At 35.9% G+C, this 10,205-nt stretch overlaps 2 protein-coding genes across 3 annotated transcripts in view; one reads left to right on the top strand and one right to left on the bottom strand.

Annotated features, from left to right (window-relative positions):
- Positions 1 to 3,965, top strand: part of LOC132284530 (myosin-15) — a 66,858-nt gene extending 62,893 nt beyond the window's left edge. Inside the window, exons 32-38 of one of the 2 annotated variants that reach the window (XM_059786637.1) lie at positions 744 to 814; positions 903 to 1,002; positions 1,095 to 1,151; positions 1,239 to 1,295; positions 1,385 to 1,466; positions 1,551 to 1,632; positions 3,228 to 3,965. In XM_059786637.1, the coding sequence (XP_059642620.1) occupies positions 744 to 814; positions 903 to 1,002; positions 1,095 to 1,151; positions 1,239 to 1,295; positions 1,385 to 1,466; positions 1,551 to 1,632; positions 3,228 to 3,351 (573 nt within the window). In that variant the 3' untranslated portion in view covers positions 3,352 to 3,965. Of the gene's footprint in view, positions 1 to 743; positions 815 to 902; positions 1,003 to 1,088; positions 1,152 to 1,238; positions 1,296 to 1,384; positions 1,467 to 1,550; positions 1,633 to 3,227 lie in introns of those variants that run through there. The other variant, XR_009472305.1, reaches the window with a different exon arrangement.
- Positions 3,966 to 4,825: 860 nt separating this feature from the next.
- On the bottom strand, positions 4,826 to 10,139 carry LOC132282606 (endoglucanase 16). The gene is made up of 8 exons (XM_059784337.1): positions 8,357 to 10,139; positions 7,596 to 7,808; positions 6,973 to 7,173; positions 6,742 to 6,819; positions 6,167 to 6,316; positions 5,869 to 5,977; positions 5,581 to 5,744; positions 4,826 to 5,406 (listed from the first exon to the last, which is right to left on the bottom strand). The coding sequence occupies exons 1-8, from the start codon at positions 8,576 to 8,578 to the stop codon at positions 5,080 to 5,082; spliced, it is 1,464 nt and encodes a 487-aa protein (XP_059640320.1). The 5' UTR covers positions 8,579 to 10,139; the 3' UTR covers positions 4,826 to 5,079.
- Between the last annotated feature and the right edge of the window lie 66 nt (positions 10,140 to 10,205).

Here is a 10,205-nt window from a genome sequence, read left to right as displayed (position 1 = left end):
TCGAAAAAGATTGTTGGACTTTACCCGGATGATAAGCATTTTCTGGGTTTGTTGACTGGAACTTGAAAATTCTGACCTTGTGAAATAAAATGGTCTAAACTGCCTGAGATTATATCTGGCCTGCTTATTTATTTGAGGATGTTCCAGAATTTGTGCTGCAAATCACCCTCTTATACTTATGCCACATGGGCTTACAAACCAGATTAAAACCCAAACAACCATATTGTCCTCTAATATTCTTATTCTGCAATATGTCAAGATATTATTAGTATTATTGAAGTCATGATCGACTGTTAAATGGAGTCTGGATTGAGGCTTTTAACCTAGTGCTTCAAATTCCCTTTCTGCCAACTCTTGATCTGACAATATTTGGTTTGGGTTGGTAAGTATGATGATTTGAAATATAACAAGGAAAACATGGATGTTAATGTGCAACTCTGTGACCTTAAAACAAAATATAGGAAGGTTATTGGAATTATGTGGTGTATGAAAGATGTCACCATGTCACATGGGGATAACGGAGTGCTAAAATCAGATTGCCCTTACTTTGTGGCTGAGAAGATGACACATGACCATTTTGGTCTTAATCTGAGTAAGCATTCATCATTTTCTTTTCACACACACATGCAAAGTGGAACGAGTGTGGAATATTTTATGTTTACTCCATCTTCTTGTCCTAGTAGCTTTAAGCAACACTGTTATATCAATTTATTACATTTGTAACACAAACAGTGTACTTCCAGGTACCTTCTTTTTTCATTCGGAAGCTCACGACTCAGGTTTTCTCTTTCATCAATATATCACTTTTCAACAGGTACGCAATATTGTTTGAGTTTCGCATCTTATTTTTGAAATTTAGCGATCAATTTGTGAATTTTTATCGAGCTGAAGCTTTTTCTCAGTCTTCTATTGCGACGAGAATGTTGCACATTTTCAAACGGAGAATATGTGAAATCTGGTCTAGCAGAACTAGAAAAATGGATAGTTGGTGCAAAGGAGGAGGTATTTATATTTCTCTTTTTGCTTCGCAAGCACTTCTGGCAAAAGTTAAAACTTCTAATATACATCCGGATCTAAATCAATATTAGATGTAGTTTGCAGGAACTTCTTGGCATGAGCTAAATTATATCAGACAAGCTGTCGGTTTTCTGGTATAAGCCATAGTACTGTTGTGAGATCTTCAATACCGTAAATGTTTAGATATCTAGTTTGCTTATGTTTCTTGTAAATCATCTTAGGTGATACATCAAAAGAGAAAGAAGTCCCTGGACGAGATTAGGCATGATCTATGTCCAGTATGATCTTTTCACCTAGCTGAATTTTGACATTTTTCTCTCATGTCCCACTTTCCAGACTCAACTTCTCGATCTGTTATCTTTGGCAGGCATTGACTGTTAGGCAAATCTATCGAATAAGTACCATGTATTGGGATGACAAATATGGTACTCAAAGTGTGTCAAATGAGGAAAGTGTTTGAGTTCCTTTCTTATTTAGTGTAAATTTGCTTTATGGTGTATCTTTGTTTCTGAAAATTGTGTTTGGTTTGCAGGTTGTTGCTCAGATGAGAGAGATTTTGAACAAGGACTCTCAGAATCTAACCTCAAATTCATTCTTGCTGGATGATGATCTGAGGTAAACTCTTACTTTTTGCCCTTAACCTGTTATTTGCAATGATATATTATTCCTTTGTGTCCAACAGAATGATTGGCAACAGTCTATGTGGAGAGTTGCATACTTAACTGTTTCTATGATGATAAAATTGCTTCAATTTTTAACGTTTATCAGATGAAGTGTGACCCAAAACAGCTGCATTTTTCACCAATTTACCACCATTATCATTGTCAGTGCTTGACCCCTTATTATTTGTTTATGGTTTCTTACCAAGGTACTAGAGATTACCACATGGTATGACCCTGCCTACAAAGTTCCTTATTTTGCTGAATATATTCACAACCCTGGCTATGGGTGGCAATATTTGGCACGACAGGCTAACACGACTCGAATACAACATGAAATAAGTGTTCCTGTCGACCCAATTTGGCATGGTAATTAAACGTGTTGAGTTTATGTTTGATCCGTCAACCCGTTTATAACCCGATTTTTAACTAAACGTGTTGTATTCATGTTAAAAATGACCCATTTGGCTAAACATCATATCATGTTTGTTTCAAAAATGACTTAAACTTGTCTTGTTGTATCAAGTGTCATGTCAAGTCTTGACCCATTTATTAAATGGGTTACACGTGTCGTTACTCGTGTAATAATTGTCATGTTCGTGTCAACGTTTCCTAATACGAATAATAATCGTGTTGTGTTCATGTTGACCCGTTTAACAGGATACCCATGTCTTGACATGACACAAACACAACCCGTCAACACGAATTACCACCCCTCCCTGCCATAGAATTTGAAATTCTTGGTTCCTTGTTTGCACACTGATTCACAACCCTACCCATGAAGTTTGAAATTTTGATTGGTTCCTTATTCGCGGTTTATGATATACAACCCTCAACATAGTTGGAAATTTCAATTAGTTCCTTCTTTGCAACACTGCCCTCAAAGCTCGAATTTCCTGTTAGGTACTATGATGTTGTGGCCCGAATTTGGTTCTGGGTCTCCTTTTGACCCCTTTTTAACCCGATGACCCGTTGATTGAGCTCGGTTTTTTTTCTTGCGGGTCATGGGCCCTGTTTATACTCTCTTGTAGCCCGATATATAAGGGCGCTTGGGGTTTGGAGTGGGATTGTTGAGAGACACTGAAAATCGCCGAAAAGATATTGAGAGCTAGAGCTAGGGTTTTGGCGCTGGAACTTGTAATTTTCAGATTTTCACATAGTGAATTCTTTCACCAGTTCTTCACCGTGGATGTAGGCTTTGCCGAACCATACTAAATCTTTGTGTTCTTTGTCTGGCGTGTTTATTTTCTGTCGTATTTCTTGGTTGTTTCTGTGTTTGTCGTAACTGTTCCTTAGTTGCATAATGTGATTCGCAAACAGTATAAGAAAGAATGCTGTCTATTAAACTATTAGTACTCAGATTCAGCGTAGCTGTAACAATTTTATATTGCCACCTGTCATAAGAACTTTATTTTTTTGGAAGTTGTCATGGAAATGAGCTCGAAAAAATCCGGATGACAAGAGCTTTCAATTTTGTAGCGATATCATGTGCAGATGCTTTATTCACCTCGACTTCAAGTTCATTCATCTTAATTCATTTCTTTGTTGCAGCATTCCATTCTCTACTGAAGATATATATATGGCGATTCCTGCTATAGATTTTTCTGATATTGAGCTCCCAACATTGTTGTCTGAATACCCTTGTGCACAATTTCTGGTTCAGCATTCAAAGTAAATGTTCCAACCATACAAGTTGTGAAGCACAGGTGCTGGTTGGAAGTCTGGTTTAATTTTAATGTTACATGCCTGTAGCTCAGGTAGACCGGCTTTTTCCCACGTAAGAAAACAAGTGTCCCAAACATTCTACATGATATTTTGAAGATTAGATTGTCAAAGAACAAGTGTCTCGACACTCAACAAGATATTTTGAAGATTTGATTGTCAGAAAGTAAGAGATGCGCTTAGCAGGCTGTGGATTGGAAGTGTAACAACTCTTTTGTTGACAAGTGATTTTGGGGATTGATAAGGATGCCCTCTAAATTGTTTAGGGTTAGGAAGTAGCGTAGTGATTGTATAGTATTAAGTATATATATGCTTAAAAGGCTTCCCTGTTTTTATGAAGCCTTTTCTTTTAAACTCTGTACATCATCCATTCTAATGGAAACAAATTCATGTTGTATTCCTGGTTCTTTTTTATGCTCTCTCATTTTTGGCTTAGACTTGGAATCCCTTGCGTGTACAAACATAAAGAGCATCAAGAAAATCTTGTTCTTGAGTCTCGACACAAATACTTGTGTATAAAGTGAATCAAGAAAATTTTGTTCAATCTTTATATAGACATGTTATTCACGTCATGCGACATTAGGGCTTGAGATGTATGTTTGTGTACTAGTGGTAGGCAATCAAAGTTCCTACGTATGTTGAATCAACCCTCTGCATTTATTGGCAATCAGTTTGCATTTAGTGGCTTGTAAAAGAGTTGGATGTCATATCACTGTGATCTCGGGCATCTCACATTTATGCAGAAATGTCTCTGAAGCTCAACAAATCTTGTTTCACCTCTTTAAGTGTCCACTGTGATTTCGTTTTCACATGGAAACAGGGAAATTTATTACTTCAGGGCCGCCATATAATGCTCTTGGAATGTTGACCCGTAGTGATGGTACTTATTGAAGTAAATGTATTTTTATTTATGTGACAAGATATAATTAATTAATGACATTTATTGAATTATTAAAGTAAATGTATTTTTATTTATATGACAAGATATAATTAATTAATGACATTTATTGAATTATTGAAGTAAATGTATTTTTATTTATGTGACAAGATATAATTGATTAAAGACAAGTGACTTGGTATCAATGTAGTTTCAATTGAGAAATTGCATGATGATCTTAATGCTTTATTTGGTTTGTGAATTTTTTTTTCCTAATTGGTACTCACACACACTTGCCTGTATTACAGCTTTAACCGTTGACCTCGTTTTGGGAAATAAGAGTCTGGTATCGTTAGGCTTTTGTGAATTTAATGATTTAAAGACTATATGACTTCTCCTTTGGTCTCCCATGAAATGAAAATATGGAGGTTGAATGTAAGAAAATAATTTGAATGTTGTATGCCAATATATATCTACCTTGACAACTCAACTACCGTACATCTTTTCCGATTGTGCACATGTATATTATGTCAACTCGATTTGTCTTGTAAAAAGTACATATATGAAATTTATTAGTGGTGACAGAAAATACAAGAAGAACAATGATTAGGGATAGTAAAGAACATGCATTCATACATGCTTTCTCTGCTTCCAGGATGAAATCATTAACCAAAAAAAAAAACTAGATAAATATCTGTTCTCTCTAATTAAGGTAATTAAAGAGCTAGTTGCATGCATGAGAGAGGCAATTCAGCTGTGTGTGTACTCTACATACATGCATGCAGCTAAGGCATTCCTACTGAACTACACACATTGCTTTGCAAGCTTTGCAAGAACACCAACTGCTAATGAGTTGGTGTAGGTTGTTGGCTCAGTCATGGCTGATTCCCAACGCTGGTCTACGAAATTATCGTACCGGTCAGGACCTCCGACGATGGCGCCTGTTAGCTCATTCGGGTTGGGATTATTTTTGTTGTAGAAGTAAACAAAGCTCATGGGGCAGCTCACTGCCTGGTTTGCAGAATACTTGGCCACAGAAGCGCCTCGATGGTGGGGTTGCATTGGTGGATTGTTCCCAAACCCAACCATGTATGATCTTTTCTTTGGGTTCTTCCCCAGTATATAATCCATCTGCAATTTCATTCATTTATCAACCTAGTCAATTAATGTGCACATGCTTATATAATTAATTTGTGTTTTGTAAAAAGAAATATTAATCTGTGAAGTTTGAATTCTTGTGATAAATTCTAAAATATTATTGAATTTGGCCACCAGTTATGATATTTGAAGGTGATTATTGATTACCTGTTGCTTAGCAAAATCCATGAGTTGGGCTGAATTGAACTGTTTGTCGCCACATTTGACCTGTTGATTGTACTTGGCTAGCAGATCACTATAGACGCTAAACAGGAAAGCTGTGCCTGTAACATATTGTGTGTTGGCCCCATCTCTTAGGTGAATCAGACCCCCTGATTATGATCATATGTTGAGTATCATTTTCACACATATATCTACAATATATATATATATATATATATATATATATATATATATATGTACAGTATGGAGAGAGAGAAAGAGAGAGAGAGAGACCTGGAGACACGAAAACCTGATGGTAGGGGCTATCAGGAAGCACCGAGCATATAAAACTCTCAGCTTGCTGCTTGAATGACTCTAAACCTTTCTGCCCTTCCCAACACAACTGCAGTTTTGAGGAAAATATTTGGTGGAAATTAAACACAGCTTATTATTAATGATACCAAATATTGTATGCATTGACATAGTATGTATGTATGTGTGTGTGTGTGTGTGTGTGTGTGTGTGTGTATATATATATATATATATATATATATATATATAGAGAGAGAGAGAGAGAGAGTAACAATGTTACTTTAGATAAGAGGACTTGGGCACCAGCATACTTGAGGTCCCAGCTAAATTCAGCCACGTGAGCACTAATGGAATCCTCTTGTATGTATTCTAAATACACGGGCTTCTTGGTGGCAATGTATAGCCATGTTGCAGCCCACAATAGCTCATCCTGCATTTCTTTGCAACATGCAGTTAGCAACTTATTTGATAAAAGAGTAATGATATTCAGGCCGAACAGCTCAAACAAAATGGAGAGTATTCAAATATATTTAATTAGATCTCACCTCACTGATGAGTGTAGCTTAGTGTTACGATCCGCACCCTTCTCACTTCATGGGGTTTAAACATGTTTAAGACTGCACGTGAGCTTGGATAGGTCCAAGTCCGTGACATTAGGCTCTCTATTTCATTCAAACTTTTCGACTCTAATTATTTGTTTTTTTCCATTGGTCTATTGACCAGTTTACTAAAAACTTCCCATTGTCATTATCCCATCAAGTTATAATCACCATTTTATGTACTAGAAATAAAGGATATCCATATATATATATATATACACACACAGAGAAAGAGAGAAGAGAGGGGAAGTATTACATTATAGCCTGAGTAAGAGCAGTAGAAGGGGCATTCTCCATCATAAGTTCCTTTATATTTTTTGGCAAACTCAAAAAGCTGCAAAATAAATCAACAAAATAGACATATAAAAGCATCAATAATTGTTTAGTTTTAGATTAAGGTTCTTATGATCTGATACAACAAAATGTATATTACCATATATGATGAATTCAAAATATAAGGCCAAGCTATATATGCAGAAACTGGTACCAGTTTGGCTTTGTTACGGATTTGGCGAGCATAGGCGCGGTCTGAGCCTCTGAAGGCAATTGAAGCAGCAGCCATGGCTGCAGAAGTTTCGGCTGCAATCTCGGTTCCTGGTGTATTCTGGTCAATCCTTAGCACAGTTCTTGGCGTTTGCATGTTTTCGGGCCGCATCCAACACTGGTGATCTAGCTCTGGATCTCCTACCTTGATTAGTGTCATGGACATAACAACATCAGTACAAATCTTTGACATTTTTTTCTTTTCAAGGAATGCTTTCTCAAACACATTTGCTCTTATTACTAAGAAGTACTTCAAAGGACTTTCTTTAGTTTAAAGTTGATGAGACATTTTTCATTGATCATTACCTAAAGAAGAGATTGGAAAGGGTTTTTTTTTTTTTAAACTCTTGCTTTGTGCTGTGAAAAGAGCATTCCAATTAGTCTAGGAATTGTAAAGGGAGTACACTCAATACATGTATAATGTGTTTTTAACTTTTGTTGTCAAATTGATGTCATTTTGAACAATATTAAATAATTTACATTCTACATTTGAAAACACTGTTATATACAGTCATATATATACATATATATATATATATATGGATGCTAGGGAGAAAGGGGCTTCACCTGCACATATAGGCGGTTACGCTTAGAGCTGGCTTTGAGGAAAAAATCAGTGCCCCACCTAATTGCAGCATGAACATTTTGTAGCTCCCCAGCTGCTTTGAGCTCTGGTCCATAAAATATAGCAGCCCATGAAAGTGTAGTCACTGTAAATGCCATGGGGAGTCCATACTTCACATTGTCCCCTGCATCATAGTATCCCCCAACCAGGTCCACCTATTATTTTACAAAAACATCCAAATATCACATTAATTATACATATTAAACTCATGGAATATCAACCTTTTCAAAGAAAAATGTTGTTTAGTAAATGGGAAATTTGTGTTCTCTGCGGACAAAGTATTGTATTAATCCTATTCACAAAATAAAATAAAGGTTGCATAATTTATTATGAAAATCAAATAGCATAGTAGTGAAATTCTATGACAACTTTGACAACAGACACCGTTTTCACAGTTCTCAAAATGCGACATCGACGCATGTAAGTGCCAGTAACTTCTCCCCTTCGCGTTCTCACTTGTCTGAATTTCAGGAGAGATTGACTCGGATATCATTTATTACGACTCGTGCCCGTTGTGCAGATATTGTCTGCTTTGCATACTCACCGTGAGCACGGTTTTCAAAATGCGTATACACAATTAGGAGCTATCCACACTAATATAAGTTGTCAAACAGGATTTCTAAGAGATGATTTTAAGATACTGTCAATAATATATACATAATGAGAGAGAAAGAGAGAAAGAGAGAGAGAGAGAGGGACTCACATTTACATCTTTTCCATCTTGAAGAGCAGAATCTCCCCTCCAAGAAAGCCTGTTGTTGGAAGGAAGCTTTCCTGATCTCTGTGCCTCTAGAAAAAGAATGGACTTTTTAAGTGCATCTTTGTAATCAATGTCGCCGCCGCCGTTAACGGAAACCAGAAACCCTTCAAGGAGGACCAACCATGCCACAGCAGAGGCCGCACATGCTCTTGCAGAGATTCCCATGAACCCAGCAGAAAACCCAATGCATAAAGCAGTTAATTTGATGATGATTTTGTTTGTTGTTGTGTTTAATTTCTCATGTTTAAAAATCAATTTGTTTCAGATAATGAAAATAATTACAAGTAGCTTCTCAGTGGCTCTGGTTAATTGGTTTAATGGTTTTGTGAAGCAGAGAATTAGTTATTGGCAGTTGGAGGGTGGAAATTGCTTGCTGTGCCCAAGTATTAGCTTTTTATATATGTGTGTGTGTTTGGTTGGCCATACAATAGAGAAAAATGTAGGGTTGGATACATATTTAGTTACATGATATTTTTACTCTTTTCTATACTTAAATGTAGGGTATATATATATATTGGGTAGGTTTGTTATTGTGAAATTCTTTTCTGCAGAACCAACTCTAACCTCAGCCCCTATATCTGTCCGCAAAAATGTTGCTAAACCAATCAATGTCGCTAATGAATTAATTCCCACCAGAGCATTTTTTTTTTAATGCTTATGCTGCATATTGATTTTTAATTTTTTTTATTTTTATTTTCCAAAACATACCCCAATAATCAATCGAAACTCTCTGGCCTACGTATTTAGCTCTCAATACTGAAATGAATTTAAATGTTGAAAAATTGACATGTTCGGCATTCAAACTCTAGCCTATGTATAGAAATTGAAACACTAGAGAGTCCAAATTTGTTCAAATACATTCAAATAATAATAATAACCCTATACATGTACATATATATATGAAAAGTGATAATTTATAACTTTAAAAAGTCTGCTTTTCCAATAAATGGTAAAGACTGTTACGAAATTTTCTTGTGACTTTTTTTTAACTTTTCTTGTGACTTTTTTTTAACTGTATAATTATGGAGGACACCTGACTCTCTGCATGTGAAAACTATGCTGAAAACTATGCTTATATCATGCAAAGACTACTACTGCTAAACTAGTTTCGAATATATATATAGATACATATATGAAAAGTGAGAATTTAAAACTTTAAATGTTGTCTTAAATAGTCATTTTTAACGTCCAATTCCATTTGTTTGAAATTTCAAAATACACTTTCATCTTCAACTTAATTCACCTATTCTCACACTCGCAAACATGAGATCTGCACCCTTTTTTATTTATTTATTTTTTTCATCATGGAAATTTTACTGAGCTCCAGAAATAGAAATAGTTCCTCCTGTCTAAATCAAAAGGTATTCTACTCGGCTCCAGAAAGCCTAGTCCCAACTATTAACTACAGGAATTATGTAACTATATTTTGCCATTCAACTCTATATAATGCCATATCTTCAATAAATCCCTGACCTACAAAAATTTAATGCTGGACACGAGTTACCTACATTTCAAGTTAACCTCAACATGTAGGGAATCTGAGTCCGTCTCGAGCCAGAGAGGTCTCAAATGTCATATACTGAACTTACCAGATAGAACTGGGGGTGCTCCATGTATTTATGGAGATTAGTCATCTCTGCAGGATGTGGAGACAATCCTCAATCTCATCACCAGAAAAGTAAAAGAAAAGATGATAAAATACATTTCAAATTATAATCCCTTGGGGTTAGGGTAGTGACAATACCACATTTAGTGCTACCTGCAAAGTTGCAGAAGTTACTCGTATAACCCA

Source organism: Cornus florida, unplaced genomic scaffold (genome assembly GCF_030987335.1).
Source record: "Cornus florida cultivar Cherokee Brave unplaced genomic scaffold, ASM3098733v1 CherokeeBrave_3.0.0_Hap2_Chr11, whole genome shotgun sequence".
NCBI lineage: Eukaryota > Viridiplantae > Streptophyta > Magnoliopsida > Cornales > Cornaceae > Cornus > Cornus florida.
This window is presented reverse-complemented; position numbering and strand designations above follow the sequence as displayed.

Excerpts from the sequence above, each read along its gene's own strand:
- LOC132282606 (XM_059784337.1), bottom strand. The coding sequence starts at position 8,578 with ATGGGAATCTCTGCAAGAGCATGTGCGGCCTCTGCTGTGGCATGGTTG. Across the intron at positions 5,978-6,166 it reads CCCAAGTCCTCTTATCTAAA|TTGTGTTGGGAAGGGCAGAA; the intron begins GTAACATTGTTA and ends TCAAAACTGCAG. Across the intron at positions 5,745-5,868 it reads TCAGGTTTTCGTGTCTCCAG|GGGGTCTGATTCACCTAAGA; the intron begins GTCTCTCTCTCT and ends GATCATAATCAG.